The sequence below is a fragment of the Antennarius striatus genome, chromosome 3 (genome assembly GCF_040054535.1).
Source record: "Antennarius striatus isolate MH-2024 chromosome 3, ASM4005453v1, whole genome shotgun sequence".
NCBI classification, from domain to species: Eukaryota; Metazoa; Chordata; class Actinopteri; order Lophiiformes; family Antennariidae; genus Antennarius; species Antennarius striatus.
Genome location: NC_090778.1, coordinates 21,949,716 through 21,974,163, shown reverse-complemented (window position 1 = coordinate 21,974,163; position 24,448 = coordinate 21,949,716). Strand labels below are relative to the sequence as shown.

Genomic DNA, 24,448 nt, shown 5'->3' with positions numbered 1-24,448 from the left:
AATTCATTCATTCAAATTAAAGAGGCATTTGTCAGAGAAATGGAGGAGTTTGGATCTCTAAAATGATTTTTCCTAAAACTAAGTTTAGCAAGTTCACCTTTGAGGGATCTTTCATTCACCTTTATGGCGTTTCTCATAAAAGTTGTCTGTTACTCCATATGACTAATATAATAGTCTGCCTTTCTGTTTGGAAGTGATGGGTGTTTTGTTTGGTGATGGTGTTTAAGCTCGTTTGGGGCTTAAATCTTTTGTCTCAAAATAACTGGGCAATTACCTGCTGCCACCGATATGCTGCCACCCAGTGGTATGGAAGAGTACTGCAATACCGTCACTAGAATCCAGATCACAGCACTGACACTTGGATCAATTAAGAAGAAGTGGATGATTTCCCATGGCACGCCCAGTGGTTGAAAAACACTACCAGTACTGGACCCACCTTCTGTCACGATCCATCCTAAGGGATATGAGCCACTGACTGAGGATTGGCAGAGATCTCTGTCATGTCAGGGAGCCTGCAGCTTCTGCTGGTGATAGACGTGTGCGTGTGTGCGTGTGTGCGTGCGCGTGCGCGAGACCCACGACTGTCATAAAAACTCCTCCGCGAGTTCGCTAATACTTGGGCGCGCGGGAACTCGCCGTCTGCAGCGGGTCGCGAGCTGTTTTGACCGTTTCCACAGCAACCAAGTACATCTCCTGTCAATCACACTCAGTGCCGCAGCTGCGCTGGCCGCCGTCCAGCACCGAGGAGCCGAGTTCAGCACCGGTTTAAAGCCTCCCAGAAAGTAAGTTAATGATAATTCAGGGGACGTTAATGACGTAGGAATTTCAATTGTGATATTTTTGTCTGTGTAAGAATAGAAATTACTCATCTACATGTACTGTAGGTCTAAATAGAACTACAAACCTGTCTGTGGGTCAGATTAGCTTCACTGTGTGTTTCCACTCATGCTAGTCGTGTTTGCAATTTTATACTTTTAAATGATGAAAAGTCTTCTGTGGGATCGGGGGTTATAAAAATAGATTTTGAAAGATACGTAGATAGATATATACTTTATTAAAATTGCACTGCTACTAGTATTTGTCTTTATTCAGTAAATGTGAGGGCTGGATAAGCCTGTGAAATACTCCAGAGGATAAGTAGACAGTCTTGTTAATATTCATTCAGGGTAATGGGAGAGACAGGAAAGCACAGGAATTTACAGTCCTTGGAGTAAAAAGAAGACAGTTTGACTTGCTAACAAGCTAAATTGTCCCAGTTTCCTGGGCAACTGAGCAAACCCCCCTCTCATCCTGGCTGCCCAGTCAGGGGGGGGGGGGGTGTTGTGTCTGTTTGGAGAATGACTGCAAATTTGTCTTCAGCAAATGGACATGGATGACAGAGGTCATGATGGCACACGGAGAGATCCGAAGGACACAGAGGAGCTGCTTTACATGGGTCGTTATTACTTGACATTATAACTACATTTGGATTCATATCTCACTCTCTGTGGATTTTGCCCCCATTACTGATGATCTTTTCGTTTCTAGCCACAGATCTCATTGAGGACGGCAGTGGGTTTGTATTGGATCCACCACCTCGCAAACTGGACCACTGTGACCTTCTGCTAGACGCTATCGATGCTCAGCTCGGTCAGTTGCAGGTCAGTGATTTTATATTTGTCATCCTCTCTGTCTGGACTAGAAATTTTATTGGACTTCTTTTTTCAACGTCGATTTCATCACATTCTTGAGGGAATTGTTGTTTTTTTTAGAAATATTTTTACTTTGTAGTATTATTGTTTTAGTGAAATAAAATTGTGGAATATTACTGTTTTTATTTATTTATGTTTGCAGGTCCGGACCCAGAAATGTCAAGTCATTTCCAAAGAGCGTGACTTCCAGCAAACAGGTTGTTTTCAGTATGTCACAACATAAACCTTCAAGCAAATTTTGATATTTTTTTTATGATGACAATCTTTGTTTTTGTTTTTTGTCTAGCTCCTCTTAGGTGGAGTCATTCTCTGAGTAAAGACACAGGACTTGGGAGCACAAGTCAATCAAATGACGCTCCCATGTCTTGTCTTGATTTGATACAAACTCCGACGATGACGCAAAAAGCTGGTAATATTTTATTGTCATTTTCACACAGAAAGTAATGGAATTTCTGAGTCTCCCCTTGATCCTGTTGGATTTTTACTGCATTCTCATTTGGTATAGACGATTTCTGTATTTATTTATTTATATATACTTTAAAGTGCTGTTTGCCACCAGGTCTTGTGTTAAAATAGTACGAGTGCTTGAGTTGACAAAAACAAGAGAGTAAAGATTGGAAAAGAAGAGTTAAACAATGTGAAATTTATCAGACACACAAACAGTAAATTGTCCAGTTAATATCCAAATAAACCAGGAATCTGATTTGTTTATATGTGTTTGCATGACATTGCTGCATCAGAACACTAAAACACCACAACCACTCATCCTGCAGAGAGAGTGGAAGATCTGATCACTCCAGAGGAAAGAAAACAGGAGTTACACAAAAGAACAAGAGACAACGAACAAATGGAGTCTGAAAGGGAGCAGATTATCTGGAGGCTGGAGAGGCTGCTGGGAGACACCTATAAGGAAGGGGGGATGGCAGGAGAAATACATTCTCCTTCTGACAGCATCTGTACCGAGGACTTTGTCAAACGTTTCAGAGATGAGATGGTTGAAATAGCCTTGCCAGGGAGGTCTGACTCCTGCCAGAGTAAACAAAAGGAACAAAGTGCCCTTAATGTTAATGGGAGAAGAGCAGCAACACCAGTGGATGACAATAAAAGCTGGGAGACTGGACTGTATTCCCAACCAAACAATCCCTGTACAAGAAAAGAGCCAGACAAATGTTTTTATGACTGCTATGGAGGAAATGCTCTGTGCAGTGAGAGGTTGGGTGCTGGAGAGAGATGCAACATGTCTAAGAGGCTTGGTGAAGAAGGCAGAAGTGAGTAGTCACTTTAAAATATGTAACATATATATAACTGTTGTCAAATAAAGAAAAAAGGTGCTGTTAATGCTTCTGGTTCAGTCCCTCCACTACTACCCGACCGGTTTGAATTTGATCTTTTACAGGTATTTTTGTTCTACCTTTATTATTGATAGTGATTTGAAGACAGTAATCTTTTCCATAAATGTCTTGTTAAATATCTTCTTTATCAACACTTCCTTAACAGAGGACATAAAAATATAGTTTATTGATTTTGCTGTTCAAGTATCCCTGACAGAACACTGGCCTTGAATTTTCTTGAGCCCATTCTTTACCCTCGGAGGATGTGACCTTTTCATTGTGTAGACCTATGTTCTTGTACCCATAGGTCAAAAGGGCAACTTTTAGACAAAAGCATGATATTAAAATTTGCAGAGTACATGCACATTGGAAATTCCTACCAAAGATAAAGATATCAGATTTTGTTGTGATACAGTATATTGTATTTGTTGCTTTTAACACTCTTACATGAAGATTGGAGCTTGTTGCTAGATTTTTATTCTCATATTCCTTCCATTCTCTCTATGCTTTTCAGTCTCTCGTGGAGTGGAGGTTGTACCATCTCCGCAGCAGAACAACAGTCATCCTCCTCAGGCCAGGTGTTCTGCAGGTAGCAAGAACAGCATCTGTTTGCATAGTCTTGCTAATCTTCCTGGAGATTTCTTCCCTGTGAAGGGTGATTAAAGGCTGCTTTCCTCTAACAGGAGTGCCGATGTGGAGTTTAGATGGAGTGTCCACTGACAGTGACCTTAACTCAGTTTCCACCAGTGAGGTCAGGCAGCAGATTCACAGACAGCCAGGTGAGAGACAGTAGAGGGAAGTAGGTATCATCTCAGTATATTAAAATGAATAGATGTTGAATCATGCAAGTCAAAAAGGGGGGAACATAAAATACATGTGTAATTACAGTTATCATCATTTATGTCACCCTCCACCCCAGGATGGAAGTCTTTCATTCAGTGTGTGACGGACAAAGATGACTACAGCACTACTCAGAGTGACTTCGACACACTCTCTCAAGAAGAAAGTGAACCCATATCAATGTCAGGTAGATGTGCAAAGTCCATATTCTGGCTGCTTTTTCCTTCATGAGTCCACACAAATAAAATGATGATCAGATGTCATAAACTTGACCTTTCTTTGTTTACAAAGGCAAGAGTTCCTGCTATGGAGATATACCAAAAAGAATTTCTGCTGTTTTTAAACCTCAACACAATAAGAGAGAAGATCACAGGTAAACAAAGCAGAAGAATATTTAAAACCTCTCTAAGGGGTTGTGTAGAAATTTAAATTGTAAATTGTATGACTGCATGTTTGTGTACCACAGAATTGTCTGTTCTGTGGGTGACAGTAAGGACACGGATGAAGAGATAAATCACTGGAATAGGAGGTGCAGGAAGAGATCAGAGAAGATGAAGACTGACTGGGCCAGGATGAAAGAGCATCTTTCTGTACTCCGACAGGTTAAAACGGGTGTCCTTGGGTATGTTTGTGTCAGCTTTAGTCTAATCTGATCACATTTAATGTTCGTGTGTCTGGTTCAGAAATGCAAGAAAGAAGAAGAGACACTACAGTTGAAGAAAACTCTGTTAAAAGATGTTGAGCTCTCCATCTCTGAGCTTCAAAAGACAAGAAAGGTAAAAGGCTGAAATTCATACAGCAGTTTATTGGGACTATCACTAATACTCACAGTTTATGTTATATGTCTCAGCATGCCTTGCATGAATTAGAGCGGTTAACTAAAGAGACAGCAAAGATGCAGACGGAGAAGAATAATCTGGAATTTGTTCTGGAACACAGCAAAACGGGGAAGAATTCAATCAGGTAAAACCAAGCTCTTACTGATTAATTAATTAATTGTTATACAAACACATCGTGTCAGATCATCATAATTCAATGATGTATACAAGACAGTTCTTGTAAATCAGTAATACAACTATGTATGTGTCTTAGTTGCCAACAACAGGAGCTACAAGGAGAGTCTTGCATGTTTGGGGTAAGAAAAAACTAACATCTTTGAGTCAACAGAACCAACAATAGGTCTGCCATTCCTCATTTTTAATAATATTTCTCTTTTTTCATCCACTGTTATCCACTGTTCAAAAACAGTCCACCATTACCATGACAACACTGGAGAGGGAGGAGATGGACAGACAGTTGGACACAGCCAAAACCGAGCTATTCGCTGAACAGCGACGTTCAAGAGAGAAGCTGGAGTCCATTCAAGAAGTATTGTCCCCAGAATTCCAAGTATAAGGACAATTCTAGATCATGGCATTAGAATTTGTAGATAATAATTACTTCAACTTAACTTTAATCAGTATTCTAGATTATAAGAAATTAAACATCCAAAATCACAATGCTTATTTTTGTTTAAAACAATAAATTTTATATTTTGAATTATAGATGAATAAAACATGATGTTTTGTCTGTGAAGGTAAATGAATAAAGCTGCTTATTTAAAGAGTTTTATTTTGCCAAGGAAAAAAGTTAATGTTACATTTTTACCACATTTTACTGCATTTGAAAAATTGATAAGCTGTGAGGCTAGTCTGTTTATAAAACCTGCCATTCAAGTCTGGTGCAACAGCAGCGTCTAAACTTGTTTTTTTTTTTCATTTCTCTAAGTAATAATTATTCCAACATTCTAAATGTATCACTTCAGATTTTGATCTTTTCTTGAGGCATTGTTTAGTGTTTTGAGTGAAACTAAGGAGGTTGTTTTTGTTTGAGATTTAACATTTTTTACATGTTGCTCTTGGGGCAGATGCTAGAGGAGACTCGTGAGGAGCTGCACAGGGTCACTGAGGAGGAGAGCTCACTGAGGAGCAGGTGTGCTTGTCTGGAGGAGAAACAGTGGCAGAAAAAGGATCACATCAAGGTCTAATGACATGGCACTTTTAACTCCTAAAAATTCATCTGCATGATTGTGTGTAGCCAGTGGCGCAGCGTAAACACACATATTTTTCTTGTCATAATTTCCCTTTGACTGTCTTTGGTGCATCTCTCATCTGTCAGGCTGCAGAGTTCCAAGTGGGTGAGCTACAGGGTGAACTTGGAGAATGCCAGATCAGAATGGGAAGTCTAGAGCGGATGGTGGCTCAAAAGGAGCTGCAGCTGCTGGAGTTAAAAGAGTCTCGAGCAGCTTTACGAGAAGAAGGAGACAGACTGAAAGGGGAGCTGCAGCACCTGAAAATCCATCACACCGGCGCTTTGTCAGAAGCTGGGGAACAAGCTCAGAGAATTACGGTGAGTGCTGAGGCGCTTCGGTGCTTTACTAAGTGTAGAAATTATTGTTAATCTGATCTGATAGAAAATTAAGTAACAGTTTTCTCTTTATTTCAGGAAGCTGCATTGAAGCAGCAAAAGAAAGATTTGACTTTGGCTCATGAGCAGCATATCCAAAAGGTAACAAACATATCGGTAAAGCTAGAATAGTAAATTACATTATTTATGTTTATTAATGATGAAGCTTTTTTACATCTGGCTGTTGTGCCGGTGGCGCAGTGGTTTGCACTGTTGCCTCACAGAGAGAAGGTCATAGGTTCAAACCCCAGCCAACAGTGGCAAGCACGCTTAGGGTGCAGCGGCCCGAACAACTCTCAATCTGACCTCGCAATTTCGTTGTATGATTGTAAAATTATATAATGACAATAAAGTTTCTTCTTGTGCCTTAAGCTTAATAATCATGCTAAGGAGGCAGAAAATAATGCCTTGAAGGATCAAGCCCTCGCTTTCATGCGTCACATTGAGTCCTTGAAAAGTTCCGTTCAGCTGAGTGTGCTTTCTTGAAATATGAATGAAATCTGTTATCACATTATTGCAATATAAAATATTTGATAGACATTAATTAATTAAAAGAGGTTAGTTTCAAGATGAGATTCCTTCCTATTCCATCAGCTGAAGGAAGAAGAGGCAAAGAAACTGAGGGATTGTCTGGAGGAGCAGGAGCAGGAGGCAAAGAACCGAGAGGAAGAGCTCCATGAGGAAGCCTTGGAAAAGGTTTCGAGTTTACGTTTTCTTATTTTTTTATCAAAAAATAAAACAATTAACTACAAACTGAGAAATCTCCCTGACTGAATGAGAGGCAGGAGAGCTGGCCCCTTTTCACAAGACACTCATCAATAAAACCCAAATTAAATAAAAGTAGTTACAGGTCAAAATATCCTCTCATTGTTACTCCCTAATGTCAACTCTGATAATCCTGTGCTTAGAATGTGCAATTATCTTCTATGTGAGATACACAGTTTTCCCTCTTTCAGGTCCACAAAGCAATAGAGGCAGAGAGAAAGAAGTGGGAAGCAGAAAAAATGGAAGCTGTGAAGATCAACTGTGCAATAATGAAAGAGCAAAACAGAGAGAGCCTGGAAATCATGAGGAGTGAGCTGCAGCGCGAAAAGAGAGACACAGTGGCGCTTCAACAAAAAGTGGTGGAGCTAAACACAGTAAGGAGACTCTTAAGCAGTGCATGATGTAACATTGCCATCTTAAGTCAGACAATAAAATGATGATTCCATCCATGCATGATATTTTTCTGTGAGAGGTTGCAGGAGTTAGAGAATAAATATCATCAGCAGCAGAGAGAGCAGGAGTCGTTCTGGTCTGCCATTTGCGAGTCGCTGAAAGAAGAGCACCGGGCAGAGCTGCAGAAAATGCAGCAACAGATGGAACAGGTGCAAGAAAACCACATAAGGCAAGACAAATAAAGAGATGTGGAGTTGTAGAAAAGTTAACACGCTGTGATCCGTGGTCACAGGAGAGTCAGATGGCGGTGTCGAGGCTCGAGCAGGCGGTTAAGCAGGTGGAGAAAGAGGCCGACAGGCTCAGGGGTCTGCTAGCAGAACGAGAAAACAGTCATAACCAACTCACGGCTGAGACTGAGCAGCAGGTCCAGAACTGGGCCGTAGAGCTGGGAGCAGAGTGTCAGCATCTCCACCTCTTAGTGGAAGAGAGTGGAGCCAGAATAGGTTCTTTGAAGTTACCTTCCAGGTATTCTTATCATCACTGGCATCCAGAAAGAATCGTATCATCTATAGACAACATACTGTGTTTTTCATTTATCTTCTAATGTCTTTGCACTGTGCAGTTCCACAGTAGATGAGGCTCTTAGGAACTTGACAACACTGAGAGAGCAGCTGAAGAGTGTCATCAGTTTTCTACATCAGGAGCTGGATTCACAGAAACAAACCACTGAGCGTCTGAGAAATAACAAAGTGAAGTGTGGATTGCACATACTGCTATTTTCATTTCAAGGATATAACATTTAAACATTTATGCATGTCAGTAATTTCATTATAATTTCAGGATGAAGAACTGAGCATCCAAAGGCAACAGCTGAGAATGGAGAGAACCCAGGCCTTGAATTCTCTGAAGGAGCGTCTCATTATGGTTTGAATTGACATACTTGATTATGTTGATTCCTATAGACAACAAAACCTGATCACTTCCGTCATTGTCATGTTATATTTCTGCAGAAGCACATTGAGGAGTTAAGCAGTCTGAACTGGGCTCATTTGCGTGATGGAGTTTGTGACGGAGGAGGGGTGGCAGCATCCCTTCGCAAACAGCTGAAAGCAAAAGACTTGGAGCTCAGACAGGTTCAGCAGAGCATGAGTCAGTGGAAGCAGCAGACTGCAGCTCGCCTGGCGTGCAAGTTCCAAGAGGAGTTCACAGCAGAACTGGAGAGGTAACGGTGGAAGAAGGTCAAAATACAAGCGTGATTACTCAGCTTCTTTAATAAATGATCTTTACATGTGCTCCTTTTTAAAAATTACATAGAGTCCAAACTTGGTGATCCCTTGAAACGAAATCAGAAATATTCAGTCCATTATTGCTGTATGTTTTGCCCTCATCTTTACTATCCCACAGGTGCAAGACAAAGTTGTTGCGGGTCAGGTAACTGCTTTCTGTGTCTGTGAAAACATGCGACTAACCAGCCATCCGTCCTGTCAACAGCATGATTTCACCACCGCTGTCTTACAAGTGTTTCATCTCATAGAAGGAACATCTTGCATTCTTGTTACTTATTTACAAATAACAACCTTTAAAACTAAAAAGCTAAAAGCTTGTTTGTCTCCCAGAGGAGCATCGAACTCTCCAGAGGAGAGGAGGAGAAAGTCCAATCAGCCTGCAGGAGCCACGGTGTTGAGTGCTCAGGTAAAGCTTGAATGTTTGTGGTTTTGCCTGATTCTGAGCTCTTCATGTGCTCGTTCATTTTTTTAACATCATTAAACCTCTTTGCATCTTTTCTCCCCCAGGAATCTGAGAACCCATTGTGCTCCCCCTCCCTCCACATTGCCCCCTCCCACAGCCAGTCAGATGTGGCTTCATTTAAATTGCTGCACTACCTCCAGAGCAGAGTCAAGCAGCTCCGTCTAGAAAACCAGGCCCGCATCTGGAGCCCTTCGCCGGAGAAAATCCCTTCAGATTTGTTGGGATCGTATCTCACCACAGTGAGTAAATGGTTTAGATAGCAGGTTGCTTATCGACCTGGAATCCATTCACTCTAACTAATGGCTGCACTTACACTTGTGATAAATGCTCAAACAAGCTTGAACATTAGAACTTGTAATTTTGCCTTGGGAGCCAGATCATAAAAATCTATCTATAAGTCTTAATCTGTCTGTAAGTCTTGTTCATGATTTTACGAAACACAGCTGAGCAGACATTACTTTGACTGCTATTCTAATTCTGACAGCTCTGCCTTATAGCAAAACCACAGCTAATTTCTTTATAGTTCTGGGTCAGATCTGAAATGTGGAGGGACTCTTAACATTTGAGGATAAACTGTGATGATCTTCATAATGCAAAAATATTTGCTAACATTGGTGTCTCCTTCGTAGATCACCCAAAGTCCAGACATTGCTGGAATTCAGAGCGACTCACCAACCAGAGCCATTTCAAATTAGGGACACCAGACCTCACCCTGTTTTAATTTCTCAAGCATTTCAAGGTTTTCCATGGTTACAAAAATAAATCATTCACTGTTATGCGTTTATGAAAGAGCAGATTTACAAGCATGTCATGATGACAAATGACAAACACAAAGATCAACTTCGTATTACTCTGTGTTCCTCTGGGCAGTCAGATTTTATGGCTGAAGGTCACAATGAACTGTAAAGTGATGAACTGACATTTCACTGAAAATCACGTGAGCTGGTGTCAGAGAACTTCTTGAGGCTGATAGCTCTGGAGAAATCCCTTATATAATCAGAAAATTACTAACTCTTGTAGGATCAGTATTTTAAACTGTTTTCTCAACTCTGTAAGAAATTGTTATCTTATTGTAAAAAAAAACCTACCGGGACAGGTTCTTGATCTAATTGTACTCTCTCACAAATTAAGCAGTGTTATTTTGGTTTAGGAAAGTATTTTGTTTCATCATTTAATCAAGCTGCTGCTAAAAAGGACATTGTGTGACCAGTTCCCCTTTTTAAAAGAAACGTCACCAGTTTTGTCTTCGGAAAGTAAAAAATTATTATTAGTATTGGTAATAGTTTAATTTTGTCTAATTATGAGACTATTTCATTCAATAACATAATAATTGTTTCAAACAATACATATTGTTTTGGGGATGTATTGTACTGTATTAAAGTCCTTTAGGTACTGGTTAAAGTGTGATGGTAATCACCCAATAATGTTCTTTTACTACAGTCAAGCAAAATCTGAATGAAAAATCATTTACGCCATATATAATTACTATACGGTCAAAATTTTATTCAAAAGTAAATGAAAAGCATGAACTTCCATCACGAGTTGCTGCTCTGGTAATGTACAAATAAAAATAGAATCAAATGACAAAAAGATACATTTACAAAATTTCTCAAAGCTGGGATGTGTGCAAAGCAGTAGATCACGACGATCTTCCAACCACGAATATGACTTCAAGCAGAAAGCCAGGCTGTGAGCACAAGTGAAAGCGCAGAACCAACTTTTAGTGTCTTGTGAATGATTGTCAGGAGCTGATCACAAAAATACACACAAAAGTGCTTCACACTGACGTTTCACAAATCAGTCATTTACAAAGCATCAGGATATTCCAAGAGACACAAAAGTAGGTAGAAATTATCCTTAGTTTTTTGGATTAATTGTAAGGCTGCCTATCAAACTTTTGAAAGCTGTGAGACGATTTTACCTTGCAGATTTCAATGAATAAAAGTGATGAATTGCCCAGCTTTACTATTTAGTCCTTCATAACCACAAAAAACAAACTGCAGGGACTGTAAAGCGAAAGAGTTGCTGAATAAATTGAGAAAAAAAAACCTATTAATGTATAATCAACAAGCTTGTTGTGCCGAACTGACTGACCCCAAGTGCCTTTTAGAGTCCGTGTATAAAAACACATCCAGATTCTTCCTTTGGCGTGGCTTTAAATCATCCCATTTATACCAGCTATATTTCCATGTCCTCCTCTCCAGAGTTGTGAGCATCAGGAAAGCTGTACAGGGCAGAGTGTGCGTCTACAGGTGGGCTGGAGGGGCTGTGAGGCGTGGGCGATGGACATGGGGTCAGGGGCTGTTCAGATACTGTCATTTGTTTGCGCTGTTTCTGAAACGGGCCCTTCCGCTTCCGACAGAAGGGATCCTCTGGCGGCCGCCACAACACCAACTCCATGCAGGAGTGGCTCCTGAAAGTACAGAAATGAGGGTGTCAAAATGAGTCGAGAGCGTCTCCAGGAACAGAAAACAAGTCACGTTATTACTTCATTGAACATTCCAGTAAGAAAACAAAGAGGACATACACAGACTGTGCTACTGTGTGGGGCAGGATGTCACTGATGCCACGCTGGAGACCCTCCTTCAGGCTGTCAGAAATCACCAGCACTGGGCGTCTTTGGGCTGGCTCTACATCCAAATCTTCATCTTCATCATCATCTTCTAATGTTATTCTGTTGAGGAATAAAGGCATCACTATGTGATACTAACCACATATCACTACCAAATGCATTAGACCAAAGTCCAGCCTGTTCTAATGCTGCACAGGATAAATGAAAGACTTTCATTTCTCTTGTCTTTAGTCTGTAAATTATTTATGAAATAAGCACTTAACCACATAGTCTTGTTTTTATTTCCATGTATGCATGATGGCTACTGAGTGTTTATGTTTACCACTCAGGGGACTGACTGCAATGACTTCCTAGTATAATGATGCAATATGTGTATTTCTAATATACACTGGGTGTCCAATATGTCTGTAACTGCTGAAGTATGTAACACTTGATTAGTTATAAAACGCAAAAAGCAGTTTCTGAAACCTTTTAGATTTGCACACCTGTCTTCGATTTCCTGCAGTTTCCTCTGGGCTGCCTCGATCTCCATGCAGGAGCTCTCTGGCTCTAATCTGGACAGAGCAGAGGAGGTGGGCTGCAGCACCGGCGCCGGGCTGGGATGTGGGGATGCAGGGATGGCTTGTTTTGCAGGCTGAACAGGGCAACTATTTCCTGTAGACCAGCCCAGATAAGTGCTAGTGCTCGGGTTCTCTGTAAACCCATCTTCTTCCTCGGACATTAACCTCCTCCTTTTGGCACTACATGCCCTGGAAAAAAAGAAAGAAAAAAGTTCACTTTAGAAATACCCCATTTGTCACTGCTAAAAGTTTCTGATGGTGTTTTTCTTGCAGGTTTCGGTGACTTACTCATCACCAACCCTCCTCCTGTTCTTCCTCAGGCATCTTGTTTCCCAACTGCAGTGGGACAGAAGACAAATGTGTTCAGAAAGAGGACAAATACATCAAGTGAAGATGACACCACCAAACTGTCAGCTACATACTTGTTGGAGAGTTTTGCTCTTGGTGAATGCCCAGACGCACTTGGAGGTCCCAGGTTAATTTCAGGAAGGCTTGTGGGGCCTGAGAATGAATACATGGCTGGCAGGAACCCCACTTCACTGCTCGGGGGAGCAGAGTGATGCATAGTGGTCCAGGCGGTTCACCAGTGAAGAACCACCAAACGGTCTGATCTGGATGATCACTATTAATAGAACCAAGTCGAGAGCATTTAATGCACTCAACATGACTCACGAGTTATACATGTTTACCAGTACACAAAAAGCCAGCCACAACCCCGCTGAAGACGTTACGGAAGGGCCGAGTCGTAATATTACATGACAAAAAAAACCCACAATGGCAACTTCATTCCTGCAAAGAATAACGAATTTACATGAATTAAACTTTGACGTTTAGCAATAGTTCGCGTTAAACCAACCTGTGTTGATACTCTGCCCCTCGGTGTTTTGGTTCTTTTGCTAGCAAGTGTCCTTCAATGCATGTTTGTTTGGGGGTTTGTTTGTTTTTTTGCAACTTCGTCACGAACGTCGTCACATCAACAGACACTGCAGGTTCGGGTTTTACTGACGTAAATTATCCCGCTGAGCAGAAATCCACGGTCCCTGTGGCGAGAACTGCTTATAACGCAGACGGGCGTTAGCAATTCGGCTATTCTGAAAGGTGAGTCGAGCCCGAAGACTCGTGGAGTTTGTCGAAAGTGCGCGAGAGTTCTAGCAGGGAATTGTGGGAGTTGTAGTTGAAAGAGAAAGGCGTCGCTTCACGTTTGTGACACTTTTCTTTTCTAATAGTTTACTTTTTATCAGATCTTTTAGTGTGATACAAATGTTTCCAATGTAAAAATACATCTTGTCTTTTAAACGAAATTAGAATTCATTTGCATTTGAGTGTCTTATCCACTCAATTTATTTTGTAATTATCAGAGTATTTATATCAGTTGTGTTAAGTACGACGCGTACGTCTACTTTAAATTTTTTTAAATGTATTTATATATATGTGTAAATAAAAGAAAAAAGAAACACCGTTATTTAACGGACTAGTTTGAAAAACTGGGACTCCTCAACGTTCTCAAATCCTCATGGAAGACGATATGTATAAATAAAGATAGACATTCACCCGATTTGTGTTTTCGTTTTACAAAAGAGTATATATGATACAAGAGAAATATCTCCCAACCTTCGGCGTTTAAGACCAACCCCCAGTCGCTTTGACGTTTCCTGTGTCAGCACAAATAAGGAGTCATGTGACCGTGATACGGGCAGTAGTGTTGACTTCCCGTCGTGTCCTCACTCGGGCTGGTTCTTCACACTGGAGTCACTGGTATGAGACTTTAAACAACTTACAAGACAGTTACCCTAAACAGAAAATGTTATAATAGCGATCCTATTACAGTAACCTAATGTCATTGTGTGTTTTATGTATTATATACAGTGTAGCTAAGTGTATTTACCACAATTACTTCTTGATCCGTTTAATATCCTTATAACAATTATTTGAACTCTGATTCTTTCATGTCATCCTGTAGATTATCCAGAATGTTGTTTTTAGTGATTATCACCCTTCTGTTGACTTGTGCCTCTGGTAGTCCATGTGGTAAGAAATGGATTTCTTTTTAAAACATTATCTTTATTAATCATGTCTACTCATACAGTACTAACTCTGAAATTACATTACAAATACGCCCTGGACATTCCCTGGTTTTGCAATGCGCTGCAGTAAGTTGTGATTTCTTGTAGCTGATCTCTCATTGTCAAAATTTGTGCAATTGTCAAATTACTGAGAGTGTTGTCACATATTTTGATTTTCAGTGATGAAAGTAACATTTGAAGGCCAGATACCAAGATATGTAGAATTTGCAATTATATTTAGAGAGAGAGAGAGAGAGAGAGTGGGTGTGGGTGTTTGCATGTGAAAGAGAGAGGGAGAAAGAGAGGTGAAAAATTTGTATCTGTGATCAAAATGTCTGAGAATTTTTTTTTAACATTCTGATCCAGTGACTGAAGAAGGAAACCTTCCGGTTCTCCTGTCACTCAACAAGGATCTTCTTCGCTATCTGGACTCACACGACGGAGTCCCCAATCCCAGTGTCCAATTGGCATTACGGCTTTCGAACAAACACAACTTGGCAAAGGAGACAGAACACCTGAACAAAATGAAAAATAAGTTGCACGATGACATTCAAAGGTGCTCTTAATTAACACCAAAAAGTTCTATGATGAAGTCTTTATTTCGATTGAATTATGTTTTTGCTTGATGCACCCTCCTAACATCTGGCGCCCTGTGTTTTGCTCAGCTCTCTGTCGAACAGCCAAGCAGTGACTGGCATCATGGCACTCTACACCCTGGCTTTGAAGGCCTCCTGCTATGACCTCAGCACAATCACCTTCACCATCAGTGAGAAGACCGATGTCCTGCTCACACACCTAAAGAAGCAGATGGAACAGGAAAAAGACAACATTGCATGTAAGTTATCCTGAAACATTTTGCTGGCTGACTAAGTGACATAGAACATATTGAACTATCCTAATTCAGTTGATATGATTAAATTAACATTTTAGAATGAGTCGCTATTGTATTTAGAGTACAGGAAGTCATCTATGTCTCTGTTTTGTGTGTTGAGGTTGGGTTCCTTTTTGATTAGAGTGAGACTATTGACTACAGTTATCTTATCCAAGCTGAAATAAAAACAGTAGTCACTTTAAAGACTTTTATCACGTCTGAATGTAGTTTTATTTCTCTTTTTTATGCAGTCAGCCATCGCCCTTTGACCAATTATTACCAGTACTCTCTGGGTGTGCTTGCTCTTTGCGCAAGTGGTGTCAGGGTAAACAACCATGTCAGCAACAAGCTCATCAAGGCAACAGAAGACGAGCTCTTCAAGCATGGAGACTCTGAAAGTATTGGTGAGCATAAGGGATGCATCTAATCAAGCTGAACTCTGCTTCCCTCTCTCCATATTTTAATACCATGTTTTTACCATAGATACTTACGCCATGGCTGGAATGGCACTGCAGTGTGTGAAAGATTCCGCTTCTCATATGCACAATGTTGCTGAGCTTTTTGCAGCTCTTACCAGCATCAAGCAGAAGCTCTTGGATTCTCGTAGGACTGACGGTCACCTTGGTAATGAATTCAGTACCGGTCTTGCAGTTCAAGTGAGGATCCTTTTCTGTTTTTTGTTTCGTTCCTTTCTATGTCATTCTAAACATTAAAATCTTTGCAACTGTTATTTCACATGTTCAAGGCCCTGCTGGCAATGGAAAGCCCACTTTTGGATTATGCTGTCTCAATAGAGGCCATAAGGACAGGTGTCAGGGCCAACGTGTACCACAACCCGATGGCCATATCTCAGATCCTCCCAGCGCTCCACCAGAAATCCTACCTGAGTGTTAGAAACGAGGACTGCCTGAATGAGGATAGTATGTCCACATTATTCCAACTTCAGGTTTCAGATTTCATAATGTTTCTGCAATGTCACTGTTTTCTCATGTGACTTGTCTTCCTGCAGACACACTGGTGCTGGAATCAATAGATCTTGAGGCGGTTCAGCCAACCAAGGAAAAATTGAACATACAGGTGGAAGTGGTGACATTCAGCGGCGCAAAGGCACTTTACTCTTTGGATGTGCCAAAGGGCAGCACTCTTCTGGAAGCGCTAGAACTTCTCAAAGGGAAAAATGTTGGCTTCACGTGAGTTTATATCCTGTAACTTTGGGCACTTCTGCTTTTTGTAGCTTTTTTTAAACACCAAAATGGTTGCTTACTTAATGCTGTTTGGCAGGTTTGACGTGGAGACTAGTCTGTGGGGACCTTTCTTAAGCAGAATAAATGGAGAGCAGGCCAGACAGATTGATCGCAGATACTGGCATCTCTCTTCTGATGACAGTGCACTCAATGAGGGTGAGAGGACACACACACACACACACACACACACACACACACACACACACACACACACACACACACACACACACACACACACACACACACACACACACACACACACACACACACACACACACACAAACACACAGACGCTCACATACAACAAACTCAGTTAATTTTTTCTTTTTTCTTGTTATTTTAAATGGGGAAATGTTGTTTGAATTATGTGATTTATGAGTTCAGGCACAATACAAATTAAATTTGGATCTTGAGGTACCGTACTACTGTACTCCAAAAGCTGTTATGAAGATTTGATGAAATTATGTGTAGGGGTTCATCTTGATCAAGGAAGCCTCAACTCATTTTTGAGCTGTGTACAGAATAAGATCCTGGATCAGTTTTATGTCTTCCAATAGACCAATAAAAGCTGAATAACAGTGATAATACAGATTCATAGGGGTTAAATTGATTTTGTGTATCCATGAACGTCTATCTTGGTGATAAGTAGATCTGGATCTGCCAAAAGGTGTGATGCCATGATTCTAGTGCTGAGAGTATGGTTCCAGGGTCAATGACCTCAGTGGTGTTGCTTAATTTGATGAGGCAATAAAGCAGCGTTCTCATGCCAGAGTACTCATCTCATACACCATTGTTAAACTATTGTCCTGTTTTTCAGGTGGTAATGACAATGATGTAATCAGACTTATGCAGCACCTGACTGTGTTCTTTGTCTTTATCTTTCTGATCTGCTACTATGGATAAAAAATGTGCTGTTTTTCTTCCTCAGGTATTGGAGATTTCAAGATTGAGCATTCTCAAAGGATTGTCATAAAAAATACAGGCTACTGAGAGTCACACACCCCTTCAGATTAATGAGCTCCAAATCACAAACATGGAAAGCTGTTTCTTTCTTTGTCGTTTTGTCAATAATTTCACGCAATTTTTGCATTTCAAGTAGAATTAAACTTTAATGCATTTGTAATTTCAAAATTAACAGATTTTATATGATATTGTTACTATGCCACTATGTCTGAAAAAATGGTCAATAATTTCACGCAATTTTTGCATTTCAAGTAGGATTAAACTTGAATGCATGTGTAATTTCAAAATTAACAGATTTTATATGATATTGTTGCAATGCTATATAAAGTATAAAGATTTTGACATAATCTTTAAACGACTGGAAATAATTTTAATGTCATACAGAGTGTGAATGTGCTCATTTAAACAAAAAACATTTAAAAGGAGGGTTTCTGATTTAATCTGTCGGCATCTGTTTTTGCCGCACACCAAATATGAATAATAATGAAGTAATTGCTGTTTTAATAGTCAGGCGATGCCGTGTTGTTTTATGAATAAATGTGGCAAATCAAAAAGTGCTGTTTGGTATTGCTAGATTTATTTTTTTTATTGCAATAGAAGATATAAGCAGTTGTTTGTTAACTGCATGTGCAGGATATTTCTTCATTGTCACTATAACATCACGAAAGCGTCCATAATTATAGTAGTAGCGAAAATATTCAACGTTAGTCAGTAAAGCACTCTGTATCGAAATCATTGGTAAGGTCTAGTACTGAAGCGGGGGATTAGCTCAAATGGTAGAGCGCTCGCTTAGCATGCGAGAGGTAGCGGGATCGATGCCCGCATCCTCCAAATCTTTTCTTAATTTTCCCGGGATTCTTAAAATGTATCTTCGTGCATATCTTACATAAATTGTATCTGTTTATTTTCTACATATGAAAAACTAATAAATAGCAATGCAAATTAATTTCATTGAATTATCATGAAGACAGAACAAGTAGACCCTCTTGTCTAAACTCTTGTCGAACTGTTTCCACCTCAAACTGTGATGCATAAAACGGCGGCGCTACGAATTTATCGTTTGCACTTTGCAGCATTAAATTTCTTTTATTTATCTCTAAACTGTACAAACTACGGGCGGCATACGACTTGTCAAAATGCTTTTATTGTGAAAATAAGGCACGTGTAGCGGAAGTGACGCTATTGTGTTTATCCAGGAAGTTCCTTCAGCTGCAAAGAAATACGCGATAACACGAATGAGTGAGCGCTGAATGAATACTTCAGCCAACAAATCGGGATTTTCTAAATCTTTTAGGAGTTGCACATTTAGCTATAAATCTATTATTCATTACGGAAATTAATGCTAGTAACATCATGGAAGAGTGTAAGCTAACTGCTAAGTAGCTAAGTGACCGGTGATGTAAATTCACCTAATGCAGGTCCACGTGACACAAGACATATTTTTAAAAAAAATCTTTTTGTCAATGCATTTCCTAGTGTTAACCCCATTTAGATGCGTGTTATTCAGTTGTTTTTCTAGAAATAAAAAGCTGACACCGTTAACACATGTAATAGGATTTGTGCACACTGCGTCTAACAGCGTCCGGCGACTTGGAAAAGCATCTATAACACAGAATACAGGTGTGCACATGGCGACTAAGTCAGGGAAGAGAGGTTATTCCGATTCATTATCCCCTTCATGTTCCACTGGGGATGGAGCAGCTCGGGTGAAGAGAGTTTCCATCGAAGGCAACATAGGTCAGTGTGATTCCACAACGTGAGAGGATTGTGTCAACATCACACCTGATCTCTTTTATTGTGTCCTCAAATATCAGCTGTTGGAAAGTCAACTCTTGCAAGACTTCTTCAGTCAGCTTGTCCAGACTGGGAAGTGATGGCAGAACCTGTCAACAAGTGGCAGAACATTGAGAGTGGGTCCTCGGAGGTGGTGGACATTTCTTAACCAGAAATATATTTTCTCAGCAAATAATCGAAATAAGTAAGCTTGAGTATCTTTCCACTTTCGTTGTTCTCCCCAGAAAATAACCAGCAACCTACTGCAGATGATGTACCAGGATCCTCAGCGCTGGTCGTACACGTTTCAGACGTACTCGTGTATGAGTCGTCTGAAGACACAGCTGCAGCCTCCTCCTGCTCGACTGCTCAGGTCAGAGGGGGTTCCTGTCCAGGTGTACGAGCGCTCCATCTACAGCGACAGGTGAGAGAGACGGACGGGCGAGACGGGAAAATGAAAAAAGATATCTCGTCAATTTAACTCAAGATTTGGGTGTTTTATTGAGAAAAGTCAAAGTCAGTTTTATTGTCAAATGTGCCATACATGCATTTGACAATAAAGCTGAAAGAAAACCTACAATCGTCCTAAACATCAGAGAAGGTCTGATGTTGTTTTACCACAACGACTTCAACTAAAGTGAGATAGAGAGCTGCTGACTTACCATATTTTGGTGACAGTAGAGCGGGTGGAGGGGCTATGTTGATCCTAGTTGTGCTCCGGATGGAATTAGCATGAAATGGTTACAGTACTGGTGCTGTTTGCAGTCAGTCAGTTCTAACCAGTTAAACTGGACTCTCTGTTTTTTAGGTACATCTTTGCCCTGAACATGTTTGAGCTGGGTTGCATCAACTCAACAGAATGGGCCGTCTACCAGGACTGGCATTCTTTTCTGGTGCAGCAGTTTGGACACAAGGTGGAGCTGGAGGGCATCATCTACCTCAGAGCCCCACCGTGGGTATGTGACCTCTGAATGGAGCTGTGTTTCATAAGCATGCTTTCTGAACACCAAATGTATTTGGTCATAAAGAATACACAAACTCATTGTATTTCCGTTATCTCAGAAATGTATGGAGCGTCTGGAGCATCGGGGAAGGGCAGAGGAGAAGGGAGTTCAACTGGACTATCTGGATAAGCTGGATGCTCAGCATCAGAGGTGGCTGGTGGAGAAGAGCACAGAGTGAGTGCAAATGAGATCATGTCTGTTTTTGAATTGTTCAAGTCATGCTGAAACTGACGAATTACTCAACTTTCAACATTGTAACAGCTATGAAGGGTAAACCTGGCTGACAGGACCTTTTTGAGCCCCTGTAATAGTCAGGTGGCTGCATCCATGAGGGATTTACTCATAAAAAGTTTTTTTTACCGTATGTAAATAACCCAATTAGAATCTGGCGTAATAAATCCCTCATTATCAAAAAAGTGAAATGTCAAACACTGCCGGGGAGCAGCCTTTGTTTTACAGGATGCTCCCCTCAGATTGCTGTTTTAGATGCCGTTCGCTGCAGCTGTTTGCAGCTCGGCTGTGAACAGATGATGGTCAGCAGTGTGTGGTCTGTTCAGGGAGGCTCTCTTTTGTTTCAGAATACATTTCGAGAAGCTGAAACACGTACCCGTGTTACAACTCGATGCCAGTGTGGATTTTCATAATGACCCTGAAGTGCAGGAACAATTTTTAACAAAGGTACGTTAATTTGTTGTTCTTTGAAATTGTAGCTGCTGTCAGAATATTATTATTAATATTTGGGCTTAATGTTTCAGCCTCGTCTCTGTTTTTCTCATTTGTTTATACGCAGGTGAAGAACTTCTTCAATAGTTTATGAGAAGATCAGCAGCGGGAACGGATGAGGTGTAATTGTAATTGTAATTGTAATTGTAATTGGAAAATATCAAGTGATATGAATGGTTTTAAACAACCTGAAAGAGCCAAATATTTTCTTCAAAATATTACAATTGTTGACTTTTTTTGGTTTTGTTTACATGTTGAATATGATAATTCTCTTAAAAGTTTCTCATTACAATATAAACAACCAAGACACTGAAACAGATGCTGCTTCTTTATGTCACCAAAATGACCATTTGGAACTTCAGTGTCACAGTTTTACAAATGTTTGCTTTACACATTCCTGACTAACATCCCAAATCGGAGAAAATAAAATAAATAATGTATGTAATCTTTATTTTAAAAATTAAAATATTTAATCTGAGAGATGTTTTGTTCCTTTATTATGTTTTTATAATCATTGGTGTGTGTGATTGTTAACTTTTGCCTGTCTCTAAAAAGGGAAGATGTTAATAGTCGCACCGTGTTTAAAGTCTAATGACCCACTGGATCTTTACATTTGTAAAGGTTTGAGCTCCTGGATGAATAAAACAGGCCAGGCAGTTTAACAGGACAATGACCTTGGCTGAATGTTTTTGTTCTCATCCCCTGTGATTTGCTTTGGCGATCAGAGGGGCCGTTCAGATGCCTGAAGTGGTCAGGGGTCATCAAAGGGCAGCTGTCCACTATAAAGGGGCCTGGCCGGAGCGCCGCCTGTACATGGCATCATTAGAGCCTGAGACCAGCTGCAGGAAGGAAGGCAGGAAGGAAGGAGATCTTTGCCTCTTGTTGTTCAAGACATTTTAGTGAGTTTTGATCAAAATGAAAGTGGTGACTGTTTTCTGTTCAGTCCTCCTCTGTTCCTCTGGAGTCATCTTCTCCAATCAGGTGCATCAATATCACAACTACCTTGAGGAGAGTTTAGCATCAAGAAATCTCTCGACTCACCGCAGCAGATATCCTCTGTACATGATGCAGCTGTACCGCTCCTTCCGGATGGCTGATTTCTCTCCGCTGCTCGCTGTCAACACCATCGCCTCAAGAGAAAAGCCGTCGATGCTCAGCTCTGATTCCATCTTAAGCATAATGGCTAGAGGTGAGTCAACAGTTAAAACCTTTTTTATTTTTAAATCCCTGACTTATAAAGCATGTTGTACACATTATATGTTGATAGCAGTGTGCAGGGTCCTCTGGCAGGTCTATGACTGGTGCATTATCTGTGTTATCAGACCCACCCTTTTTACAACCCAGCAAGTGTCAAAATGCTTATTCGACTTTAAAGGCTTTCTCTGTTTTATGTGAGAGGGTGTGTATTTTAGCCCTCAGACGTCCTTGCTGAAGGAGTTCAATACACATCCTGTCCCGCTCACCCTCACACTCCAGTGTTTGACATTTGTCCAGGAATCCGCTTTTCCCTCCATCATCCCAGCTGCTGACTCCTTTGTGAGTTTTGAGTTCTCATTGAATTAATTTCTTTGCTTCGTTTTTAGGCTGTCATCAAGTGGGTGACAGATGGACGATCACGTTCGACATGTCGTCCGTCTCCACCAGTGAGCTCGTCCAACTGGCAGAGGTTCGCATCCGACTCCCAGCCTTCTCTAGTTCCAAACACGCCACTGTGGATTTATATCACTCCAGAAAGCAGAGTTGTGAGGCGGAAACCACACCGTGCCAGGATGAACGCCTCTTCCTGGGGAGCTTTGGTACATCACCCAGTAGCTCCAAGTCTCCCTGGAAGGTTTTCAATGTGACTGCTCTGTTAAAGTACTGGCTGTACCAGGCAGATGGAGCATTTAGCCATGAAGCCTCAGGAGATCCTGACGTAGACCAAGGGAGTGGTGCAGTGGATGAAGGGGAGAAAACCGACAAGTCCCTATTCAAGAATTTTCATTTAAAGCAAAGAAAAGTCCTCCATCATACCGTAAACCGGGTCATGATGGTCATTTTCTCCAAACACACCCTGCCCCGAGAGGGCCATACAGCATACAGTCTCATTCACACCGTGGAGAACTCAAAATACGTAACCATAGACAGAGTCAGCAGGGAGGGTCAAAGCCGGCGCCGCAAAAGGAACAGGATGGAGAGGGTGAGGGTGACTGACGGCGCTGCACCGAGTGTCGCCCCAGCAGCAGAGCCAGCCCAGAGGCCACTGTGTCGGAGAGTGGACATGTGGGTGGACTTCGACCACATCGGCTGGGACGAGTGGATCGTGCACCCCAAGAGGTACAATGCCTATCGCTGTGAAGGAGAGTGTCCCGCACCGCTGGATGAATCCTTCAGCCCCACCAACCACGCATACATGCAGGTAAGATGACAATGATCCCAGTTCCAAAAAGGTTTGGTAAATTTAAATGTAGTTTCCAGTTGATTCATGTTAATTCTTCATATATATTCCAGAGCCTGTTGCTACACCACCACCCAGAGAGAGTGTCCTGCCCGTCCTGTGTGCCGACGCGCCTCAGCCCACTCTCCATGCTGTACTTTGAGAGTGACGATCTGGCCCTGCGTCACCACGAGGACATGATTGTTGAGGAGTGTGGCTGTCACTGATGGCCAGAACCGTCACCTGTTTCACTGTACCTGCAAATAAAAATGCTGTAGTGTCTTAAATTGAAACTTTTATTCAACTGTTAATTTGGTGTGTTCACATGAAATACATTATTCAAATGAACCGAGAGCTCCTAGCCATGATATATTAGAGCACATGACAGGAGTGAATGTTTCATCCATGCTGGTTGCTGTACAATAGTATATATCGTTAGTTTTTGCGAATGTTATCTATTTATGCATTAAAGTCTATTTTGTGTATAAAATATGAAAATATATTAAAACATTTCTATTTTGAAATCATTGAGTTTGATTTTTTTTAAAGTGGGTTTTTAGAATTGCAAAGAAAAAGGAATCAGTGATTTGTTTTTTGTATGTACAAAGACTTTCCCTGTCATAAATAGTCATGTTGGGATATTGTTTAAACAATGTCCCAGGTTTTCTTTGGAATTTGATTGGTGGTTTCCCTTGGTTCTCACATGTATTTATTATACAGAATGAAACGAACAAAAACCTGTTTTCTATAACAAAAAGTACTTCAGAAGATCAACCTGCTTGTAAATAATCATCTTGAGCCCCACTTATCTACTTACCTAATCTTACCAGCAAACATTTCAGTAGATTTGCCTCGGCCACCTCCAATACGCACTTTAGAACCTATAAGAGTCCTCATGTCATCAGAGATCATTAGCAGCCTTTCTGGCCGGCCTTCTTTTGTTGATTGTGATCAAACAGTTAGGCCGAGTGGATCAACACTCCAAGTATTCTAGAAGATGGGGCAAAGGGGTGGGGGGCAGTAGCATTTGTTTACTTTGGGAGGG

At 40.9% G+C, this 24,448-nt stretch overlaps 5 protein-coding genes, 1 long non-coding RNA gene and 1 other non-coding gene across 9 annotated transcripts; 5 read left to right on the top strand and 2 right to left on the bottom strand.

Moving 5' to 3' along the window:
- Positions 1-1,368: 1,368 nt before the first annotated feature.
- On the top strand, positions 1,369-8,691 carry LOC137592555 (golgin subfamily A member 6-like protein 22). Its single transcript, XM_068310819.1, has 24 exons — positions 1,369-1,435; positions 1,528-1,640; positions 1,834-1,888; positions 1,978-2,100; positions 2,465-2,725; positions 3,537-3,611; positions 3,706-3,801; positions 3,942-4,049; positions 4,154-4,235; positions 4,329-4,464; positions 4,546-4,638; positions 4,713-4,825; positions 4,955-4,997; positions 5,111-5,230; positions 5,769-5,882; positions 6,020-6,250; positions 6,347-6,409; positions 6,902-7,003; positions 7,264-7,446; positions 7,543-7,674; positions 7,758-7,990; positions 8,088-8,214; positions 8,306-8,389; positions 8,476-8,691. The coding sequence occupies exons 1-24, from the start codon at positions 1,369-1,371 to the stop codon at positions 8,689-8,691; spliced, it is 2,970 nt and encodes a 989-aa protein (XP_068166920.1).
- Positions 8,692-10,702: 2,011 nt separating this feature from the next.
- Positions 10,703-13,462, bottom strand: ccdc117 (coiled-coil domain containing 117). Its single transcript, XM_068311247.1, has 6 exons — positions 13,203-13,462; positions 12,769-12,968; positions 12,635-12,682; positions 12,272-12,535; positions 11,742-11,888; positions 10,703-11,627 (listed from the first exon to the last, which is right to left on the bottom strand). The coding sequence occupies exons 2-6, from the start codon at positions 12,909-12,911 to the stop codon at positions 11,393-11,395; spliced, it is 837 nt and encodes a 278-aa protein (XP_068167348.1). The 5' UTR covers positions 12,912-12,968; positions 13,203-13,462; the 3' UTR covers positions 10,703-11,392.
- A 544-nt stretch (positions 13,463-14,006) lies between these two features.
- On the top strand, positions 14,007-19,411 carry tcn2 (transcobalamin II). 3 transcript variants are annotated; one of them, XR_011035045.1, is made up of 11 exons: positions 14,007-14,101; positions 14,307-14,374; positions 14,776-14,965; positions 15,075-15,244; positions 15,532-15,684; positions 15,764-15,936; positions 16,026-16,200; positions 16,290-16,470; positions 16,562-16,680; positions 17,453-19,224; positions 19,302-19,411. XR_011035045.1 is itself a non-coding variant. In XM_068311345.1 (10 exons), exons 2-10 carry the CDS (start codon positions 14,317-14,319, stop codon positions 17,512-17,514), a joined length of 1,281 nt encoding a protein of 426 aa, XP_068167446.1. In that variant the 5' UTR covers positions 14,007-14,101; positions 14,307-14,316; the 3' UTR covers positions 17,515-19,411. The 3 variants fall into 3 exon arrangements, 1 of the variants encoding a protein (XP_068167446.1); XM_068311345.1 differs by having other exon boundaries at positions 17,453-19,411; XR_011035046.1 differs by lacking the exon at positions 14,307-14,374 and having other exon boundaries at positions 14,048-14,101.
- Positions 18,246-18,318, top strand: trnaa-agc (transfer RNA alanine (anticodon AGC)). Its single transcript has one exon. It is a non-coding gene; the product is annotated as a tRNA-Ala (tRNA).
- Positions 19,236-20,073, bottom strand: LOC137592878 (uncharacterized). The gene is made up of 3 exons (XR_011035047.1): positions 19,923-20,073; positions 19,525-19,672; positions 19,236-19,370 (listed from the first exon to the last, which is right to left on the bottom strand). It is a non-coding gene; the product is annotated as an uncharacterized lncRNA (long non-coding RNA).
- On the top strand, positions 19,283-21,401 carry dguok (deoxyguanosine kinase). Its single transcript, XM_068311348.1, has 6 exons — positions 19,283-19,411; positions 19,506-19,684; positions 20,069-20,216; positions 20,323-20,438; positions 20,843-20,942; positions 21,055-21,401. Exons 1-6 carry the CDS (start codon positions 19,361-19,363, stop codon positions 21,079-21,081), a joined length of 621 nt encoding a protein of 206 aa, XP_068167449.1. The 5' UTR covers positions 19,283-19,360; the 3' UTR covers positions 21,082-21,401.
- Positions 21,402-21,846: 445 nt separating this feature from the next.
- Positions 21,847-23,815, top strand: spaw (southpaw). Its single transcript, XM_068311346.1, has 3 exons — positions 21,847-22,176; positions 22,571-23,385; positions 23,478-23,815. The coding sequence occupies exons 1-3, from the start codon at positions 21,903-21,905 to the stop codon at positions 23,628-23,630; spliced, it is 1,242 nt and encodes a 413-aa protein (XP_068167447.1). The 5' UTR covers positions 21,847-21,902; the 3' UTR covers positions 23,631-23,815.
- Positions 23,816-24,448: the final 633 nt, after the last annotated feature.